Source organism: Pundamilia nyererei, unplaced genomic scaffold (assembly GCF_000239375.1).
Source record: "Pundamilia nyererei isolate P.nyererei 1_Seehausen unplaced genomic scaffold, PunNye1.0 scaffold00286, whole genome shotgun sequence".
NCBI classification, from domain to species: Eukaryota; Metazoa; Chordata; class Actinopteri; order Cichliformes; family Cichlidae; genus Pundamilia; species Pundamilia nyererei.
Window position 1 is genome coordinate 466,136 of NW_005187687.1, and position 22,884 is coordinate 489,019.

At 38.9% G+C, this 22,884-nt stretch overlaps 1 protein-coding gene across 1 annotated transcript in view; it reads right to left on the reverse strand.

Moving 5' to 3' along the window:
- Positions 1-22,884, reverse strand: part of rxfp2a (relaxin family peptide receptor 2a) — a 45,319-nt gene that overhangs the window by 6,357 nt on the left and 16,078 nt on the right. Inside the window, exons 3-19 of the mRNA XM_013915307.1 lie at positions 20,317-20,400; positions 19,704-19,809; positions 18,818-18,889; positions 18,457-18,528; positions 17,857-17,928; positions 17,256-17,327; positions 12,876-12,950; positions 12,444-12,515; positions 10,064-10,135; positions 9,650-9,724; positions 7,242-7,313; positions 6,870-6,941; positions 6,529-6,758; positions 2,240-2,385; positions 1,570-1,665; positions 672-840; positions 9-214 (exon numbers count right to left, since the gene is read on the reverse strand). Coding sequence (XP_013770761.1) covers positions 9-214; positions 672-840; positions 1,570-1,665; positions 2,240-2,385; positions 6,529-6,758; positions 6,870-6,941; positions 7,242-7,313; positions 9,650-9,724; positions 10,064-10,135; positions 12,444-12,515; positions 12,876-12,950; positions 17,256-17,327; positions 17,857-17,928; positions 18,457-18,528; positions 18,818-18,889; positions 19,704-19,809; positions 20,317-20,400 — 1,763 coding nt within the window. The remainder of the gene's footprint in view (positions 1-8; positions 215-671; positions 841-1,569; positions 1,666-2,239; positions 2,386-6,528; positions 6,759-6,869; positions 6,942-7,241; positions 7,314-9,649; positions 9,725-10,063; positions 10,136-12,443; positions 12,516-12,875; positions 12,951-17,255; positions 17,328-17,856; positions 17,929-18,456; positions 18,529-18,817; positions 18,890-19,703; positions 19,810-20,316; positions 20,401-22,884) is intronic.

Genomic DNA, 22,884 nt, shown 5'->3' on the forward strand with positions numbered 1-22,884 from the left:
ATCTCCACCTCCAGCAGCGAGAGGACTTTCACCAAAAATATAGGAATCCAGCAGAGGGCATCAGAGAACACGATGAAGAAAAACCTGTTGGCCACAGCCACATCTCTGTGCAGTCCGCTCCTCAGGTCGGTGGCATTGATGCCGGTTTTATAGATGGAGCAGAACATACTGGAGTAGGAGAATACAATCACCAGGAAAGCCACCAGGTTTAGACCTAAAGAGATACAAATGCTTTTCATGCTGGCTGGGACTATATCAAACACCGTTATGCAATTCATACAGTATTAAATACAGTATTTAAGTGGTTTTGAACACAGGACAGTTCTGCTTCACAGATTTGTACTGCGTAGTTTTTTTTACTTTACTCTTTGTATATTCTGTGATAATGAACAATTTCACATTTCTTTGGGTGTTTAAAGTTTAAATGGAAGATTGTCTTTCTTTTCTGAAAAAGACAATTTAAAAAAAAGATTTTACTGAACTCCAATTCAATTCAATTTCATTTATACATCACCAAATCACAGCAACAGTTGCCTCAAGGTGTTTTATGTTGTAAGGTAAAGACCCTACAATAATACAAAGAATTATTCCCACTTCTGAGTGCTGTCTCTTACTTATGTAAGTATAAACTATGGAATGAAAATTCATGAAAAACAAAATCTTCTATTCACCCAGAAAAATCCCTGTGGAATATCCTTTGGCAGTAGGTTTTTCTTGCCTGTCAGAGTGCAGGGGAAAGCAGACCCCATTACGTCCGTAGTAGTTCCCAAAGACGTCCTCATTCATTAGGGGCACGGCTGCAATAATAAACCCCAGCAGCCAGATCGAAGCCAGGACCACCTTAAAGCAGGACAACATACATGCTGTCAGGATTTCACACAAAGTACTCTTCAAATTCCCCAAATAAGAAAAGTTATGACTGCCTGGGTTTCCAAACTCTAGTTGACATTTATTTTATCAGATTTCAAGCATTTTCTTCAATCAAGTTGCCTCCTGCTGACTGACGAGTCACTTTATGTTCTGCCCCTGTGTGGACAATCTGGGAGAACAAGCAGTAGGTCTTTTAATTCTTTACTGGTGGATGTGAGGTGGGTGGAGGCATATTTACAGTAAATGGCTGACTCTTAGACTTGGTTCAAAGCAGTAAAATGAATATTAGACTGTAGTAAATCTGGAAATGGTCAATATTTTGGGGACTTCTGGCGATGTTCAGGGGTTACTTTATACTTCATACCAAACCAGTAGAACAAAGGATATCTCTCTTTTGTTCTTCACACAAACTGTTTTCCCTTACAGCTAAGATTACTAGTGGACTAAAATGAGCTACCTGCACTTTACACCTACTGAAGGCATGAAGCTCCCAGCAAACAGTTTTTGTGCTGATGTTAATGCCAGAGGAGGTTTGGAGCTCTGCAGTTACTGAGTCAGTAAGCGTTGAGGACTTTTGTGCAGTGTGTTCTTCAGCAGTTTTTCTTCAAAATAAGAGTGACGATTACTTTGTAGACAAAGACAACAGTTGGATGACATTCATCAGGCACATTGTTCCCCATTTTGAAAAGTGCAACTTACCCCTGTCTGAAATTTGCCTGGGCGCAAATTTCTAAAAGGGAAAACAATGACAAGGAACTTCTCCAGAGTCAGGTAGGTCAGGAGGAGAACAGACACCTGAGGAGAAACATGCACCGCAAATGAAAACAACATGTTTTTAACTTATAAACTGAACACTGGTTTGAATATTGGCTGCACTGTTATTAGTAGAACCTCTATTATGACAGAGGAATCAACATGCAGAGGATGGAACTTGGGTTCACATCATTTATAAAGTCAGTCTAATGATGATTGATCCTGGAAAGTGCATAAAGTTCTGAGACGGGTTGTTAAACTCCAGCTGAGGCTTGTTATGTCTCCATCTGCAACAGCTAAAAGCAATGAGTGAGAGTGAATTATAAACACGTTTTTAAAGTAAAAGAGAGCATAATATGAGTACTTTAGTCTGCAAACATGATATTTATACAATGCAGAGCCGAAACAAGCTGATACGGCCAGTGAGCGGAACAAAAGATGATTTTAATCTTGAAGCTACTTTAGCTGAAAACAGCAGGGCAAAAGTACAAGCAAAAAGCGAAGGATGTGTAAGTGCAACTCCTTGTGATGTGTCAGTTTTACAGTACAGATCAGTTCGTCTCAATCTGCATGCATATTTGCGTGTGTTGAAGTGTGATATATACATGGGCAGTACCTCTGAGGAGAGCATGGCCAGGAATCCAATGATCCGACACTCCGCACTTTCCATCCACAGCAGGGCGTTACGGTTGTACTGACCGCGGAATTTTACATCAGATACGCCAACAAAAAACAGGTACACGCCCATGAGGCAGTCAGCACCTGGATGATAAGGATGACATCTATGAGTCTATTTACCGGCAGATGTGCCCTGTGTGATTATAAGCCCATCTGTCAGCTACATCCTTCCCAAAAACAGTATCATAATATTTTTTAAGTCACCACAACAGGCAAGATTAATGGAACCACAAGCATGGATGGATCTTGCTATATGCAGATAGGTGGGTTGGAAAGAAATTAGGTAAGCGTTGACTAAAACTGTGTGTAAAATCTCACCACTAGATCTAGATGCACTAGATTGCAGTCAACTGTTTTCTTACCCCTCCCAATTCAAGTGCATCACCTTAGGTATGGTGGCCACTCTAGGACAAACAGCTCTGGTGTCTGTTCATCTGTAGGGAGTGTAGGCTGTCAGTCTGCTGTCAGTTTGTTTGGTGTCTATTAGGAGGCTGTAAAACTTTGTGAAAGGAGTCCGATATGAGTCGATGAGACAGTGAAGCTCACGTCTGATGACAGTGATACTGAAGTGATTGTTCAATTCAATTCAATTCAATTTTATTTATATAGCGCCAAATCACAACATAAGTCGCCTCAAGGCGCTTCATAGATACAGAGAAAAAAACCCAACAATCATATGACCCCCTATGAGCAAGCACTTTGGCAACAGTGGGAAGGAAAAACTCCCTTTTAACAGGAAGAAACCTCCGGCAGAACCAGGCTCAGGGAGGGGCGGCCATCTGCTGCGACCGGTTGGGGTGAGAGAAGGAAGACAGGATAAAAGACATGCTGTGGAAGAGAGACAGAGGTTAATAACAGATATGATTTAATGCAGAGGGGTCTGTTAATACATAGTGAGTGAGAAAGGTGACTGGAAAGGAAAAACTCAATGCATCATGGGAATCCCCCGGCAGCCTATGTCTATTGCAGCATAACTAAGGGAGGATTCAGGGTCACCTGGTCCAGCCCTAACTATATGCTTTAGCAAAAAGGAAAGTTTTAAGCCTAATCTTAAAAGTAGAGATAGTGTCTGTCTCCCGAATCCAAACTGGAAGCTGGTTCCACAGAAGAGGGGCCTGAAAACTGAAGGCTCTGCCTCCCATTCTACTTTTAAATACTCTAGGAACAACAAGTAGGCCTGCAGAGCAAGAGCGAAGTGCTCTAATAGGGTGATATGGTACTACAAGGTCATTGAGATAAGATGGGGCCTGATTATTTAAGACCTTGTATGTGAGGAGCAGGATTTTGAATTCAATTCTGGATTTAACAGGAAGCCAATGAAGGGAAGCCAAAACAGGAGAAATATGCTCTCTCTTTCTAGTCCCTGTCAGTACTCTTGCTGCAGCGTTTTGGATTAGCTGAAGGCTTTTCAGTGAGTTTAAAACTGAGACTTTAAAACCTGTCTCATCCAAAATCACAGTTTCTTGAGGATGATTTGAAATAAACAGCAGCCGTTCACTCTGAGATTTTCCACCCCCTCCTCTTATTGTTGTTTGAGATATGCTAAACTTTTCTGTTGGGAAATGCTGTTGTTAGCTGCTGTTAGTCATTAACATTAACATTAGTGAAACTTCCTTTATAGTGGCTCTAACGGACACCTCATGAAAAAACGCTACCCTATGGTGCAAGAATATAAACAAACTGTTTATGAGAAGGAAACTGTGATTTTTTGGATACATGATGTTAGCTTATAACCAGCTGTTGTTGTTGGTGGCTTCCACAAACCGATGCATGCTCCTTTGTATTTTTAATGGATAAAATCAGAATTTTTGAAAACAGATCAATTTGTTGGAAGATGTAATCACACACTAATCAAAGTATATTTATGAGTACCACATGAACCCTCTGTGTCCTGTGTAATTACTTATTAGAATGTTAGAAATTAAACGTAAAGCATATTTTCAGTCGTTGTGGTTAGCATCTTAATTTTAAGAAGACTATGGCAATCTAAATTTATACTTACTAATAGCTGCACAATAATCTCTTCTTCACTAAGTTATTACTGCTGTAAAAACATGATTCCCTGTAACCAAAGACACCCCTGGATTAAAAATGCAATTTTAGTGAGATGTTAAATGCATTATAGCTGCTAAAGTTTCACAAATTTTGATATATTTATTGTTAAACCTCTCAACCCGAGGTTTGGGGGGTGGGGGTCTGCTCAAACAATCTCTGAGTGACTGTGAATTTCTTTAATGATCTGACAGGACCTCAACTGCATTTTAAGAGGCATTTCTCACAGATTCAAAATTGACCTCCATTTATTAATTAAGGATCTGAACTCAAGCCCACTTGCTTCTCACGTCTAATCTATTATATCAAATTTTTAATGTTCCTAGAAAGCCCGTCCTTGAATTAGATGATTATGTTTCTTTACTTATTCATTAATGACAGAGTAAATAAACAAAAAACAAAAACAAAAGAACAATCTGCTCCTCACATTAACGACGCAACTATCTGCAATCTCCAAAGAAAAGGTGCTCCGTAAATAATGTACAAATAAGACAAAGTAAACAATTTAAGAAGTACAGCAGAACAAAAAACCAAAAACCTGCATGGTTTGCAGCAAACATCTTCATTTCCTTTTCCCTCCATCTCAGAGTCTTAGTGAGTTAGTCTCTTGTTTTTGTTTTCTCTAACACAATGCTGTTAGATTTCTGACATTAAATAAAAAAAAAAAATTAAACATGTTTTTACTTCTGGAAACAAACCAAGTGGAAACAATTTTGCCTCCAGACAGTTTTGTTCATATTGTGACAATCTAATATAGCCACAATCCCATGGTTTGATTGGACAATCCCATATGAGCGAGCCATAGACAACAGAGTCGTGAAAGAACTCCCTCTAAAGAGGAAGAAACCTCAAATAGAAACAGACTCAGGGAGGGAAGCTTTTTACCATGAGGGGAGACGCAAACTACAATCCCAAATCCAGAAAAAGTTGGGATCCTGTGTAAACACAAATACCAATCTCATAAACCCATAGTCACGTGCTATTCACAACAGAACACAGAAAACAAAAGTAAGTGATACTAAAAAGAAACAGCTGCAGAGACTTTTTGCAACTCATTGGGATCACTGGCAACAAATCAGAAACATGAGTGGGTATAAAAAGAGCATCCCTGAGAGGCAGAGTTTCTAAGAAGTAAAGATGCGCAGAGGTTCACAAATCTGTTTAAAAAGAAAAGAAAAGAAAAAACACAAATTGAAGAATTTTAGAACAGTTTTCCTCACTGCAAATTTATGAAGACTTTGGATACCTCACCAGTTACAGTACAAAATATCATCAAAAGATGCATCTGGAGAAAAATACCAGTCCTGGATGCCCATAATCTGCAGGTCCTTAGACTTTACTGCAATAAAAACAGACTTGATTTTGTCATGGAAATCCCTGCATGTGCTCAGTAACACTTCCAGATTTCACTGTCTGTGAACACAGTTCATTGTGCCATCCAAGAAGGTTTAAAGCTCTATGATGCAAAGAACAAGCCATATGTGAACATGATCCAGAAATGCTACCATCTTCTCTGGGTCAAAGGTCATTTAAAATGGACTGAGGCACAGCGGAAAACTATTCTGTGGTCAGACAAATTGAAATTTAAAATTCATTTTGGAAAACATGGATGCCTGGCTCTCTAATGGTATGAGGGTGCATTAGACCCAGGATTGCCGAGTAGCTAGAGTCCTCTGTCAGACAAGAATGGGAAAAGGCTACACTTCTAAAGGTCCAGCTGCTGGTTTCCTCAGGTCCCAGACTTTTATGGACTGATGTTAAATGAAGGCAGGATGCTATACACTGGTAAATTTTGCTATCATCGATTTCAAAATGAGCTGATAGTTTATCTGGAACTTTTTCCTTATTTCATTTCTGCATTCTGTTTTTATTTCCACTTTACAAAACATCCCAGTTTTTGCATTTTTGGAGTAGGCTTTGCAACAGTGGCATAGAAAGGCACAGGGAATGTGAAAGAGGAGAATGAAGGAGAAGTGTGTAGATTGGGAAGTCTCCAAGCAGTTTGATCCCATCCCAGTATAACAAACTTCTTCATCCTGTTTCATTGGATAGAAGCAAGGCTAAGCTGACTTATTCACTTTCCAAAAGAACAGCTTGACATTTAGATTTATTGCTGCTTTTACAAGTACTTTTATTTTGCGAGACTGTCTCACCCGGTGCTACGTTGTTACTCACAGCAGAGAACTTTGATGCAGACAGCATGCAGGTTGTTCTCAGCACGAATCAGCGACCTCATGCCGATGACAAACAGATTACCGAAGCAGGTGATGAGGGCCATGACCCAGACAGACACCCGCAGCACCATGTTAGCCAGGAGGTCCTCAAAAGAAGAGATGCCATCTGTGTTGGGTTTACAGGACCTCACATGAGGTGCGTAGGAACAGTACTGAAACTTCTTGAAATAGCTTGTAGAGAAAAGAGAAAAATTGTAAAAAACAAACAAAAACACAACCGACAAAGAAGAGATGACAAAACATGCTGGTTCTTCTGAAGTGACGGCTGTGTGTTACACATACATGTGGGAGAGGTTCTTCATGGGAAGGAACACCTTAGTCTGAATATCTGTGATCTCAATTCCCTCCAGCGCTCTGTAGGAAATAACAGATTTCACCACCGCACTAGACTACAGCAAACTCTGAAGACCAATTTCAGCATTAAGACATCAAAGTGAAGAAGCCATTAATGCATTAGAAAGATATTCTGGAGAGTCCCAGATGACTTCAAAGAAGTGTTTGAAGATTTAAACTAGTATTCATGATTGAGGTTAGAATAACGTTTAGAGGAAAGTTATTAAAATTAAGCATGTAGTTGTGATGTTTGAGGCTCAGGGCAATAAAGGTCCTCACATGTATAAAAACAGGCAAACGTGTGTATGTCAGAGTACTTACAGAGACTGAAGATGTGTCAGGTGGTGGAAATGGCTTGGATGAATACGGAGGAGAGGATTATGGGAGATATTTCTGAAACAAGAAACAGATGATAAACACAACAAAGCCTGTCAACATGAAATATAACAAATGGCCAAATGACAGTACATTCCTGACATCCTTGATTGTTTAAAACAAGTAAAAAAACAGGTCTGTGTCCAATTACACCTGACATTAGATACAGAATGCTTTCTGCACTTTTCCCCCTGCTCAGATTACATAGTTTAGAGTAGATTTAAAGTCTTCTTTAGAGGGCCTGAATAACTACAAGCCAGAAATGTTGCAATGAACAATGGCAGGATAGATCTGTGCAATAGCATATTTTGATACTTTGACATAATATATTTTTTCCTGCTTTGTAAGTCGCTTCACGATGGACAGCTTTTGAAGTGACAGCAGTGATCTGTGAGATCAGCCTGCACTTCCAAGAAAAAAAAAAAGGGCAAGCGTAGGGATTTCAGCGAGTTTGACGAGGGCCAAACTGTAATGGGTTGACGACTGGGTCAGAGCAGCTTTTTTGAGGTGTGCCCAGTCTGTAGTGGTCACTATCTATCCCAAGTGGTTCAACGAAAGAACAGTGGTGAACCAGCAGCAGGGTCATTGATGCACGTGGGAATCGAAGGCTGGCTTGTGTGGTCCGATCCAACATATGAGCTGTTGTACTGCAAACTGATGAAAACATGTCAGAATATACTGTGCATCACAGTTTATTGTGTATTGTGCTGCATTTTCACAGATCATTCATGGTACCCATGTTGACCATGCTGCTTTTTGGACCCAGTGTGTCCACTGCAGGGCACCAAAAAGCAAAAAGTAGCACAACGATGAGTTTGAGGTGTTCACATTGCCTCCAAATTCCTAAGATCTCAATCCAATCGAGCACCTGTAGGATGTGCTGGAGAAATAAGTCTGATCCATGGAAGCGCCACCTCACAGTTTACACGATGGAAGGATCTGTTGCTAACATCTTGGTGCCAGATACCACAGCACACCTTCCGGGGTCTAGTCGAGTCCAACCCTTGATGGGCCAGGCCTGTTTTGTCACTGAAAGGGGGATGCACTCCATTGGATGTGTTACTGTATGTGCATTATGTGACATCGAATGAGGGCAGCAGATTGTCCCAAAAGTCTCAATAAACAGCAATTCTTCTGTGATGCGAGTGATTCAAATAGCAGACCCCTAGTCCGCCTTCTCCGCCTGTCTCTTTCCTGTGAGGTGTGGGATCAACAAGACTCAAAAACGTTTCCATGGATAGCTCGTGCTGTGGAAAATAGCCTAATCTCATTGTTCTAGTTAAGTCTTAGCTAGTGATCGTTAGGGAGTTATACACACACACACACACACACACACACACACACACACACACACACACACACACACACACACACACACACACACACACACACACGGAGCCAGCGGACCAACTGGAGCGCAATAGTTTTATGAAAGCAATTATTCATGCGCTGTTACTCTGACTCCTGGCCCCTCCTTTCCCAAAAAAAGGTCTTCAGCTGCTGCTCATAAACAGGTTTGTCTCAAAGTTCATTCATTTTGATAATTTTTTCCCCTTCAGCACTAAGAGGCAAAAGTACAGAAATGTTGTTTTTACGTAATAAGTGGAAGATTTGAGTATGCATAGAAAAGGCTGAGACATTTTATACATACATTTAACACTACAAAATCAAAACAGTCCATATGCCTTAATGCACGACACAATGCATACGAGGAGCAGCTCTAAAACTGTGAGTTACACGGACGATCAGAGTTAACCTTGTAACGCTGAGTGTATCATATTTGATTTGATGAGCCTTTGAAATCAGAGAAGTCAAAGTCATCATACATTGTGGGTCACAAACAGTGAAGTAATACTTAAATATCAAGTACAAAAAACCCTACTACATACTGCAGTTTGATGCAGGATTTTACTGCCTGTCTTCAGTTTGTAAATATTTCTTATGTTACATTACTATATATCATTTTCCTCTCACACAGTGGAAAAGAAGCTCAAAATACCACTAAATGAAAATGAAGTAAGAGGATTAATGGAGGATTATATAGAATTGGCACATAAATAAACTCAGTTTATCTAAAAATATGATGCTTGCACTTATTATTTTAACTCAATGCAACAGTTTCGTGATTGATTTTTCTTTTACATTATAAATTCTTTCTTTCAGAGCTTCCAACAAAAATAGTTTTATTCTGCATCTGATTACAGCCACCATGTATCCCACTAAGAATAAGTCACATTCTCAGAAACCTTCACAAAGTTATTTTTTCTTAATCCTACTTTAGACCTTGTCCTAATTCAGTCCTGTTACAAAACCCACATAATGACGAATGATTTTCCACACTATCATTTACTCACAGTTTAAGGAGGGAATTGGAGAGACTCTTGAAGGTGTTTTTTGGCAGCTCCCTAATCCTGTTCCTAGACAGATCCCTAAAGAGGATGAAAGAGAAAAGGGAAAAATTAAACCTCCTGACTCATTTTATAGCACATTTACATTTTTCTCATTCAATTCCAAACATGGACAGTGTAAACATGCATAGAAAACAGCAAAGGCTTTAAATAAATGCGCAGATACATAATGTTTGCATGAAATTCTACACAGGTTTCTTTTCTTACTCATCCCTGACACTTCATATCTCATCAGAACAAAACCTCTCTAACACCAGCCTCACCAGAATCTCTTTGAGTGAACTTGAAGACAGTGGTGTATATTTATTTATTTATTTTGACATGCTTTTACTGACTTTCTGTGAATATGCTCTTACTCACAGTTCGGCCAGCTTCCACAGAGACTGGAAGGTGTTTTCGGGAATTGTCCTAATCCTGTTGTCTATCAGTAACCTGAAGAAGGCAGAGCTGCTGTCAGAAACCATGCAGAGAGCTGCAAAGTGCTGTTGGAAAACTGGTATAAATGGATACAATCTCATTTACTTTAGTCAGTCTTAACCATGTCCTCAAAGTTTGCATGACCCTGCTTAGGCCTCCGTACTCACTGAACTTCATGTGAATCCTTTCCTCTAATTCAGCTCATTTCACTGCCAAACCTCATGGCTCATCTCCTCTCAGCCCTATGTTGTGTTTTTATTTGTGGAGTTTAAAAATGCCGCACATGCATTCATTTGAAACAAACCTTGATTGCACGTCTGTCTAGATCTCAGTTTAACCTCCTCTGAGGCACATGAGCTGCTCTGATAGGTCCTAAAAACAACATGCTTTACTGTTGGGCTTTGCATTGCCATTTGTGAAACAGCAAGTCGGCAGCCTTGGTGAGGTCAGGGATGCAGCATCCACCAAGGAGATTGAGACTTGGCTCACCGAAGTGGAAGAGCTTAAATTTAAGTGTATGGCATTTGTCTGGCTTCTGTTGGTGTATGAGGTGATCCTGTTGACAGTGGGAAGCAAAAGATCCATATACACAATCCACTGTGATGTGGTGACAAGTGAATGAATAGGTGCCATCCCACAAGCTCACTATCACATGGTAGTGACGGACCTGGAATAATAACCTGGCAGACTAAAACCCAGAGCATTAATTTCTGTTTATGTCCTATTTAACCCAGTGACCCTCCACATCTGGGATAAAAATAAATGAAGAGCACAATGTGCCCAGGAAAAGCTTTACTTAAACATATTCTCCGGAGCTGCTGGGTCTAGTGACATGATTGCATGCCGAGGCCAACTCCAAGTATGACTGCAGGAAAAGAGCTGGTGAGAAGCCTAATTAAGCCAAGATCAGCAGGCCTGCCACAGTGTAATTTTTTGCCTGAGCCAAGTTTCCAAGCAAGTTTAGGCCAGGCCTGATAGTCACATTTAGTTGCGCCAATTTCTAGTTCTATGCTTGTTTGACCAATTTCTTAAAGATCTGATTGCACAGCAGAATTTGTTCTTGTTAATTAATAAAATAAATAAAAATAGAACAAGTGTGTCTGAGGGTGGGCGCACCAAGGGGAGAGAACAGGAGATAAACTTAGGTGAACAGATAAAATAAAATGAATAAAACATAATTAAAGGATTAAAATGGGAGATTTTCTAAAAACTTAAGCCACTTAAGTCCCTTAAGGATGATTAACTAACTGCATTGATATATGAAAAGTCCATCATTTCTAATGTATTTCCTGTAAACACAACATTAACTGCGTTTAGGCACAACTGAGACCTCAGAGATATATTAAACATGCACAAACACATCTTCATTACACTTAACTAACACTTGCTGTAGACTAACAATGCAACAGCTGTAATATTGTATCTATATCACATTCTGTTATAGTTCTGACACGAGCAACATTTCAACAAGTGATTCTTTTTACTGTGGACACTTTGTAAAATGCAAAAAAATGAAAGACACAAACTTTTTATTTAATTGTTTATCTACTAGTTTGAATGGCTGTGGGGGGGGGGTCTTGTCTTATGCATAGTTTTGTCTTTGTTGGGCCATTGTGTTTGAAACACCTGCTCTACTGGGTTGAGATGTTGAGAAGCCATGTCCAAGAAACCAGTTCGAAGTGATCTGAGCCATGAGAAGATGGGTGCACTGTGGTCATGGTCAGCAACAATACTCAGGTAGGCTGTTGTGTTTAAACAATGCTCCACTGGTCTGAAGGGACACAACGTGTGCCAAGAAAATATCCCCAACACTATTCCACCACTAACCCGAGCTTTGACACAAGGCAGGATGGATCCATGCTTTCTTGTTGTTAATGCCAAATGCTAACATCCAGATGTTGCAACAGAAATCATGACTCATGAGACCAGACAACATTTTTACAGTCTTCTTTAGACATCCTAAAAACTTGATTATGTTCATCTGGGCATAGTGTTTTCAGTGGGAGAAACGTTTTGTCACTCATTCAAGTGACTTCTTCAGCCTCGTGACATTCATTTGAACTTCAGCAGGTCGTCTTGACCATGTTTTCATGCCTACATGCACAGAGTTGCGGCTATTTGTTTGGCCGATTAGATATTTGTGTTATTGAGTAGTTCAACAAGTGTACCTAACAAAGTAGCTGCTGAGTATATATGCAGCATCTGAAGATCAAAAAACACCTCTCGTTACCTTATCTTTTGGGAAACTTTCTGTGTGGTGCGCAGATTTAAACCCTGAGCTTTCAGCATTCTTATTGAACTTTTAATAAAGCAGGATACTCACAAAACTTCAAGCTTGCTGCATGTCTTTAAGATAGAGTAGTTAAGAGTTTGAATCTGGTTTCCCTCAAGATCCCTGAGAGTAGTGAAAACAGGAGGAGAGGGAAAATAAAAATGTACATTTACTAAACATACAAATATAAGGGTGGAATTTTCATAGATTTTTGGTAAAAGTTATGAAAGAAAAAGTAAATGGAATATTTTCTCTTGCACTTAATCTGCTCAGAAAAAAATAAAGCAAATCTGAGCAGCCCCAGAGATATCGGCTAACTCAAACCGTCATGCAACTCAGTATCACCTCTATGATACCAGTTTAATTTGTTATTTATATATGCAAACAAGGACAAACACACATCAGCAGAACTGCTACACTTTTTAGTGCACTAACATCACATGCACTACACACCTGCATGCACACAAGTACACTCTCACTCACAGCCAGTCCAAGGCAGGCATGTGTTGACAGAAGCTTGGATGAGGAAGCTGCTGCAGTGAAGTGTTCACCATGGACCTGAAGGGGGGAGGAAGACATTTAATCGCAAAACTAAATAGGACCGAACAGAGTTGTAGAGTGACTACTAAACAGATGTAAGGCTTAGACTGTGACTTTTAAGAGCCAAATTACTCCTGGACTTCTTGTCATCCATATATAAATGTGCTGATCCTCAGAGTGTAGGATCGGGGGTCAGTCAAGCAAAAGTAAGTCAAAAGTCAGACAGACAGCAGGAAGCAGCAACATGTTTGCATGGAAAAATTTTCACATGTCATATACTTGACTCATAACTTTATTATCTTTGTTTATGTACAGGCTGTTATTTCACCAGCAAGGCAGGCTGTAAATTCTAAAAAGAAAAGTTAGTGTATACACGACATTATCACACAGTTTATATGACTTTGGGATGTTATTAAATTATGTCCCAGGAACTTTTATATACATTTTGAAAGGTAAGTATTAGAGATGGCACGATAGCACTTTTTTATGTCCGATACCGATATCATAAATTTGGATATCGACCGATACCGATATGAATCCGACATAATGTGTTTTTTAATCAATAAAACAATTTTTTTAATATCTTGCTGCTTTTTGTATAAGTTCATACTTAAGTTAAAAAAACAAAAAAAAAACCACTAAAGCTATTCTGTTATACCTGTATGCAAAAAATGCACTGCACCCAAAATATTTCATAGTTCAGCAATACTGATCAATCTAATAAACTTAAACCTACTCCATCCTCCCTATTCTGGTATTTTAAAGAGTAAGCAACCTAACTAATAGGGCTCTAAAACTCCCAGCAAAAAAACAAAACAAAAAAAACCAACAAAAAAAATAAGGAACCACCCCTCACGCTCCACCTCATGATGCTTAATCAACGTAATCAACCTTAATTTGCAGTGTGAAAAAAAAATGCACAGAAAGAAATTATTTTTCAAGAATTATTAAATAGATTCAACATCTTTCTTTAACAGAACTGCAGACTGCACAGATGGTACCTCCCCAAAGGAAAAAGTAATATAGCTTACTAGGGTATATTAGACTTAATAGTTACTATATACAGTAATGGACTTATTTACATTTTACATCAAATTAAAACTTTGGGTGTAAGATTCAGATAATTATTTAATAAAAGCTTGACATTTTAAATGAGAATAAGAAAGAAAAGTATGTCTTTGTGCCCCCTTCTCCCTGTTCATGTCCTATCGGCCCCCCTGGCTAAACTTTGCTAGATCCGCCCCTGCACAGTTACCAGCCGTCAGCTACGTAGAAAAAGATCCTGGTGTAGAAAGTAAATAAATTCTAACAGCTTATCAAGCTTAAACGTGCTTCTGTTATTCAGCCGCTGGTTTCCTCTTTCTGGTGCAAAGTGGGAGATAAACAAACAAGAGAGATGGACTCGCGACAGAAAAGCCGATCAGCTGATCATTAAGCAGTTTCATGATTGAAGTAGCAGCAGGAGAGGGAGGGGGAGAGAAGAGGCAGTCGCTCCATACATCGGTTGTTAAGCTTAACGCGGGAATGCTTTACAAACATTCAGAGATGAACTTACACACTTGCTTTACTTCTCTCTGGGATCACTTCCTCGGAGATGAAATGCTGGTTTGGTAGCGAAGCTACAAATACACACAGCCGCTCTATCACGTGAGCACACTGCTCCAACGTGGTACGGTTATGAGGAGAGTTACGCCGTGTCGAAAGTTTTGTGTGGTGCTTTTTTGGTATTTATTTTTTTTGGATCGGATTACATTTTTTATTTCTCTCCGATATCCGATCCAGTAATTTACGTCAGTATCGGACCGATACCGATATGTAATATCGGATCAGTCCATCTCTAGTAAGTATATTTGCATGTACAAAAGAATGTCCACCCACGAACCTTTCAAAATAAAGTTACAGGTACATCTTTGCTGAGAAAATCAGAAATTCTGAGTATTTTTTTTCTCTCCATGAAGTTGAAGCTTGATTGTTTTGCACGGACCTGTTTTATCCAAAAGCTTACAGTTCCTTGAGTTGTATCTTTTGTTCATATCACACAGGTGGATGTATTACATTTATTATTAGAGGCTAATTAACTAAATGATCTTGCAGCCATTGTTCACCTGCTATAAAACAAGGGGTTGAAACTGGAGCATTTTTATCCAAAGCATGGCCGGAGAGACCAAAATGCTATGACCTCAAAGAAGATACACATCAAGCTTCTCATCAGTGATAGAAAAAGGTCTCTTCTAAATCACTTCTCGGGAAAGGAACACATGTCCAGATGCTTTGGGTGGGCTTAGACATATCCGCATTTCACCGCGGATGACTGGAAAACTCCATTTTCTGATGAAACCAAGTTTTTGGTTTCTGCCAGTAATAGAAGTCTGAGATGTACAAGACAGAGAATGATATGGCAGCGCATCAAGCCCACACTGAAATGAGGTGGTAGGAATATTCAAGTGTAGGGATGTTTTGCCAGTTCTGGACTTGGACAGTTGTGTCAAACTGACTTCCCTCTAACCAATGAGAAGAGTGCTTCATTCCTCAAGAAATATGCTAGATACATAAGTTCTTCCAAGGCAGGAATGACATATGCTCACAACTGCACTGCCAAACAATAACAGAATGGATGTACCAAACTGTTCACTGTAATTTTCTTTCTTCAAATCTCTGCTGATGCTGAGATGAACAAAAGAAAAAAAAAATCAGACATTGAGCCAACTATATAAATGGTAGCTGATGGGGCTTTAACTATGTGGAGTAAAAAAATCCCTATTTGCTTAAGAATTATGGCACAGGCAGACCTCAACTCTGAAACAGTTTCCATATCAAAACAATGTTTAATATTTTGGGTGGCAACACTTCAGCGGGCAGTAAGGGCAAGGGACTCTGATTCCAAAGATGAATGGGGAATCAAATGAGAGACATATGGTCATCCCCGTCTAACAGTCCCTCCGTGGAAGTGCAAACACTCTTTGAGGAGGCAGGTGGAGTGAGAACACATTTTATGTCTGAAACATAAACATTAAAGGGTTATTTCGTGAGACGGATACCTGTTGTGGTTGGATTTAAGAAAACATGCAGAGAATGAGCCAAGCAGATGCAGCTCAGGGTGACGGGTCTGAAGTTGATTTCCAAGAAATTGTATTGTGAGAACCAAAATTACGTTCTCATGTCGTGGAAAGAGCAGCAGCTAGGGTTGAGCTAGGCCAGGTCTATGAGTCAGAGTGGACAGAGTAGAAGGAATTAATCTAAAGGGAACGATGGGCGGGAAATAGGTAAACACAGATTGAGCATTACCTAGTGTAAATTAATCCAGGGCTTTAGGACCTGACCTCCTGAGACCCTGCGTCATATGGGTACATAACGTTTTGGCTTTTCTGCACCGTATACGTCATCCTGCTCAGTAAAGTGTTTAATACTTTGTTGATATTAAGCCATTGTCCCCATAAGATGACTTAATATCTGTTAAAAGATTATGATTTTTTTTTATTTTTTACATTATCTGATCCAACTAAACCCAAACAGCTGGGAGAAATTAAAAATACTTCCCAAACGACAGCTCAGGTTTCAGGTCTTTGTTAAATGGCTGGTTTCACACACTAAGCTCAAATTAAGCCAGGCCTCAATGTGGATTAGTTAGCCTACTATCGGCTGCCCTAAATTCAGCTTAGTTAATCAGAAGTGTGTCATGGCCCAGGATATTGGACAAGAACAATAGTTATCTCATATTTCTTATATTCACAACATCAATTATTTTGAAAGTTCTCTACTCTTAGAGACAAACCTTGTTCTGCATCACTTAAAGCCAGGCCGGTTTTTGACTAATGAATAAAATGAGTGGGCGTAGAAACCAAGAATATGGAAGATATTACACAACTAGCAAAGTGAAAGATTCCAGATGACGAAAACCTCAAAGTGATCTGAAGTGCACTGGAATTAGCGGCTTCATTTTTGTCCTGACAGGCCTCCGTACTGCATGCTACAGTAGCTCCCTCATAAGCAACAGTAATATGAAGTTAAACATGCATTAAACTTAATTCTTAACATTAATCATAGATTTACTCTCACCTTTCCTCTTGCAAATAGCTTGCATTGTAGCATATTTAAAGATAAGTAAAGTTCAGTGCAATGCACGATATTACTTTTGTAAGATGATAAACACTTTTTTTTTTTACATGTGCTGCAAAGTAAGGTTTATTTTCCTACTGAGTGCTTTCAGGTTTGCAAGAGTTTAAGACTTTTGATTTTGTAAGTGAAGACCTCAGAGTAGACCTAGACTAGAAACAAATCCAAGTCAAAATTATTACATAAAATTAAAAGAAAAATGCAACTCACAAATACATGAGAGACTGGAGCCCAGTGAAGGTGTCCTGGGACAAGCTGCTTAGCGGGTTATGGTCCAACATCCTGACACACAAAACAAGATTACCCAGTTTGACTGCTAATTGCATTAAATAAGTCATTGGTGATTACAATTTCTTTAGATAAGTGTTACAAATGTGACCCAATATGATTTTTAAACAAATGTGATTTTCAGTATTTCACAATAGCAGCATACAGTACAACATTAGCGCTTGTGTTTTACAGAAGAATTTAGAAAGAAGGGAAAAAACTACTTGAGTCAAGTAAGATTTCACGGGTAGAAAAAAAGGTCAATCCACACATCTGTGCACCGTTTAAACTTGTTATTTTTGCACCATTTCCACTTCTGCACTCTGCTGCCTAAATAAATAATTTTATATCCAGCTAGTGGATTTGTTTCCAACCTGTGGATCAAATGGACAACTTTTGCATCTCAACCTTTAAAATTAAAAGCAAAATTAACAAAATGTTGCAGTCTTTGGATAACTTTTTTTTTAACACAGTCTCCTTGCTACCATGTATTCGTATTTGTGACTATTGAAAGTGCACATCTGTATGCTTTTGAGTTACTTACAGCCACTCCAATTGATTTAGATCCCCGAACACACCGGGACTGAGGAAGGAGATTAAGTTCTCACTGAGAAACCTAAGAGAAAGCATGAAAAGCACAAGAAGTTTGGTCATAAAAAAGGCAACTATAATGACTACATTTGAAAGTAACAAAATACAGCAAAGGTATAATCATAGGACATACCCATAGTTTTGGGTATGATTTTTGGTCAGACAAAAATTGAAGTCATCTTTAGACAGTTTAAATAAATGATGGCATTTTTTCCACAGTTTTATTTGTTGACATTTCATAAACGAAACACAGAAACAGAAATTTTGGCTTGCAAAAAAAAGCCACCTTGATCCTCTCTCTGTCTCTCTCTCTCTGTCTCTCTCTCTCTCTTTTTTTTTTTTTTTTTTTAAATGCACAGCTTTGCTCATTCCCACAGACTCCACAGAAAAGCCTGGAGTCAAAACACATATTACAACTGCTTTTCTCCATGTAAGAAATGAGTACCACTCAGGTTTAAAAAAATTAATTGAAGTTGACCTGTAACACAAAAGAGAACTGAAGGAAAACAAAATTAATACACTTGCTTCAGGGGAAACGAGGCAGGATACTTACAACCTCTTTAGATTGTGCAGACTGCTGAATGCATGCTTAGATATGAAGTGGAGGCTGTTGTTCTGCAGAAACCTGAAAACAGAACAGAATAAAAATAACAAATTCTCTTTTATTTCAAACTATGTTTGAGACAATAGGAAAAACAGAAAACTTTCATATGCTCTTAAAATCCTATTTTCACCTGTAAGAGAAATATTATTGTTACCCTTTATTACATGATTATTAAGAAATAACACAGAAAATGTATCTTCTTGTCAACAGACAAGTAGATGGAACAGTCATCTACTGGAAAAACCGGATGCTCAGGTCCAGTATGTCACACTATAAGGCCGCACAAGGATGGCAGCATAAAAATACTCACAGTCTCTCCAGGGCAGAGTATTCTGAGAAAACAAAATCGGACAACACTCGGATCTCATTGCTCCTCAGGGACCTGTAACACAACCCATCAAATGTGGCTGTAAGAAAAACACAAACATACGTTTTGCACAAAGAGGAAAAAACTGAGAGAAAGCGATGAAATGTCTGACACGTTATGTGCAATAAACCATCACACAAACTACAGGCATGCAGAAATATGTATAATATATGTAAATTTAATTTGGCACTGACTAATAAAAATAAGTGAATGCGATTTTTGAAAGAACTGTAGCTGCAATTCACACAAGGCTCAGTATACCTTTTGTAATTAGTCTGCTGACAATCATACCCTATTTTTTCCCCCAGGATATTAAACTGTGCTTCAATATTTTAATATAGATCTAAAATATAAATAAAAATCTTTTCAACTTTTCAATCTCAATTTTTTTAACTTTTATCTTCAGTATTCAAATCAATGGATCAATAAATTATTACAGTAACAAGCAATTGAGCTGATGGAATGAGAAAAGCAAGATTAATGAGATATATATATATATATTTTTTTCTTTTCTTTAGAGACATGCAGAGAGGTTTTTCTCCATTTAGTCAGTATCCATGGGCTCTCCAAACCTGTAAACCTTTGTGGCTGTACCATGTATGGTTGTGGGACTGTGACAGACAGAGAAACACCTTTGAGTACTCAAAACTACCTCTTTTGTTGTTCTTGGCGTATAGCTGTCTTCAAGGCCATATTTTGCCACGGTGACACACCCACAATGACATGGGCTGTTGTTACCTGCCAAGCCGTTACAGCTTGTAATAACCTAACCTACAAAATAACAAATCACTTGAAGAGGACAGAGTGCTTGGAGTCAAAGGACACTTACAGCCAGGTAACATTTGGCGAGAGCGACGGAACATCCTGCAGGCTGACCTCCACACACTCAACATCTGTCTGTATGCAGTCACAGCTCTCTGGAAACTCCTGCAATACTACACACAGACACACACACATTGTTTTTTATTTAGAGGCTCATTGAAAATTATTTGTCGAATGAAAACATGGCTTTTGTTTTTCTCCAGAGCCCAACACAGTTCTCCCTCAGTGTCAACATAACAGTCAATTCTGTGAGTCGTGTGCTGTCGTATCCAGCTGTCAGAATTTGCTAATTGCTGTCCATTAATCTTTGGTGGGGCAACTTTTTCTTTTCTAGGTCACATCATTTGTATTATTTGCTAGCTGATGTCAAAAACTGATCATATTTTCCTTCTTTGATCATTTGTATCATGTCTCTCTGTGGTCTACATGTATTAATGTATCTGTGAAGGTTCTCAGTCATCCAGGTCATCGTAGTCTAAGGAGCTTGCAAAGAAAAGCGTCTGGACTTCTTTAGGTTGGTTTCACCTCTCATCCGAGAAGCTTTTTCAGTTCTAGGGTCAAATGGTGGAGAGTCCCATATTTCTACCCCGTGGTGTATTAATGTGCACACACACACTTACAACACTCATTGAGGAAGTACTGGTCCACAGGGTTAGTCTTCTGTAGTGTGCGGGCAAATAGATCTGCCCATCCGATGTTGTCCCCTGCCAAAGCAAAGAACAAAGAGTTAAATTCACTTGACTGGATAGTAATGATAGTTTATCAAGGTTTTCCTACACTGGCATCACCAGCACATGAGCATTATGGGTACTTTCAGCTGCTCCCTTCTTTTCAAACGAATCACCACAGTACATGGATCCAAACCGGATGCCATTCCCGATACAACTCTCCCATTTTTCCTGGCTTGGGAACGGCACTAGGAGTACATTAGCTCGTGACCGCCTGACGCTGGGTTTGTCTACTCCCAGTCGCAAATCAGGAATCTGTTGCATGTTAGGCGTATGTTGACCCACCTCACCACGAAGTCACCACCAGAGTATAAGCATTATACTGTGTCAAATGACCTGACATATCCTTGGAACATTATAAGCATTTTAAACGCATCCCTAATGCTATACTGGGAGCTATAAGTGCCCACAAATCAGAAACAGCTTTGACAAATCAGTACCGATGAGGAACAGCAATGATGGAGCAATATTTTCTGTTTTATGGGACTGAGCTACTTTTTGGAACGATTTTATCCCAGTTTTTTCACAAAATGAACTCTAAAGCCTCATCTACCATAGCTACATCTTTCTAAAGCTACTAACAAAAAACCCTAATCTGTTATCAAGCTTCTCTTTAAGAAACATACAAAATATGCCAATCATTATCACAGTGTTGTGTAAAAATGTTCCAAGGAGACAGATTTCTTGTATTTTTTTTTATTTTTTAACGGTCTTTCAAAGTTTCTCTTTGGACATTGTCTGCTTTTTCAATCGTTTTCAGTCCAGTCCTTGTATATGACCATTTTCAGAGAAATATTTGTTTGTTAAGCCACCCATAAATCCTTCAATCATATAAAAAGCACCTGACTCAAGGGATGAACCAATTCTGTGTCTACAGGTAACATACAACTTAGCACAAAAAACCTGAATTAGATCTTCAGGTAATTTCTTACTACAAGCTGGTCACAATGTGCATGAAAGTGATTTGAGCCTAAATAACGGGGAACAAAAACACAGAAATCTTATGAGTGCAATCATTACCAGAGGGATTATCGCATAAAAAGGAAATGAAAAAGAGCTTCATAGTACTTTTGTCATGGGGGCAGAACGATCTGGAACTGGTGCAGATGTCCTTCTGTCTTCTAGTTGCAGTACTTCTTCAGTACTTACAGAAGCAGAGCGAACAAAAAAAGGGATAAACATTTTTTAACTGGCAGGTAATTTTTGAAAGTTTTCTGAAACTATCTGCAAAACAAACAGTGTGCAGGATAAACTGGTTAGATTTATGATGTCCTTCAACAAAGTACTTACTTTCCTTCTTTGAGTACATTTCAGAGCAGATTGAACTTGAATAAAGTAAAGAAGTAAAAGCACTTCAGTACTTTTTAACTTCTACTTAAATAAAGAATACCTATACTTTTGTGCAAATTACACAAGAACTGGACTGAAAATTAGTGGGAACAGGTCTTATGGAGTGATGAATATGAATTTGATATCTTTAATTGGTCTGGTCTGGTCTGTGTATGGAGGAGGTCAGGAGAGAGGTACAACTCCTGTCAAAATTGATGGAATTCACGTATCATCAGTACCATCAGATTCTGATCCAGCCTGAATACCAACTGGTCTGTGTCAAGTGTCTGATTGGCAGTAGCTTCACTTTTGAGCATGATAATGGTAAAAACGCACCATGGAGCACGATTCCTGAAGAAATTGCAATAGAGCTTGTCTAAGAGAGTTCAGGCTGTATTGAAGAACAAAGGTGTTCATACCAAATATTCACTTTCAAGCTTGTTAACATTGTACAGACTCCATTTTTGGCTTATATACTGTACTTTTGCTGTTGCAATTTTCCTAAGAAAATTAAAAAAAAAAGAAGATTGATAAAGTGCACAAAGTGAACTTCTTTACTGCTGTGCTTGTCATCGTTATGGCAGTGTTGCATAGTGTGGTGGTGAGGCAGATGACAAGAATGGAGAAGTAATATAACACAGAGTGGATTTCTGATAACTAGCATGCCCTCGCAGACAGACTGAAACTAATTTGCGCTCCTTCTTGACCTGGGTGATGAGAAAACTATGCTCTGCAGAAATGAAAACGTTTCATAAAAAGGGCTTAAATGATTAAAACAAAAAAAACAAAAAAATACTAACTCATGTTTACCGTGGGACTAATGCTAAAACAAGCATCCTAGGGAGTGTTTACGAAATAGTTACAAACACATTGGCATTTTAATTGACAATGACTGATGAATATTTGAATGGCGTAGCGACTCTCGACTGTTAATTAAAAGAAATAGATTATTCTCGGATGTCATGGTAACATTTATAGTATTCTTTTACACAATAGAGGTAATATCCAACAGATGATGACCCTGGTCTTGAATGGTAATTTGAAACAGATTAGTTCTCTAAAACTGGCAAAAACGGGATGTTTCTTTTGGAAAATTACTCTTGGCTCTTGGCTTCAGTCTTTTTCTGAGGC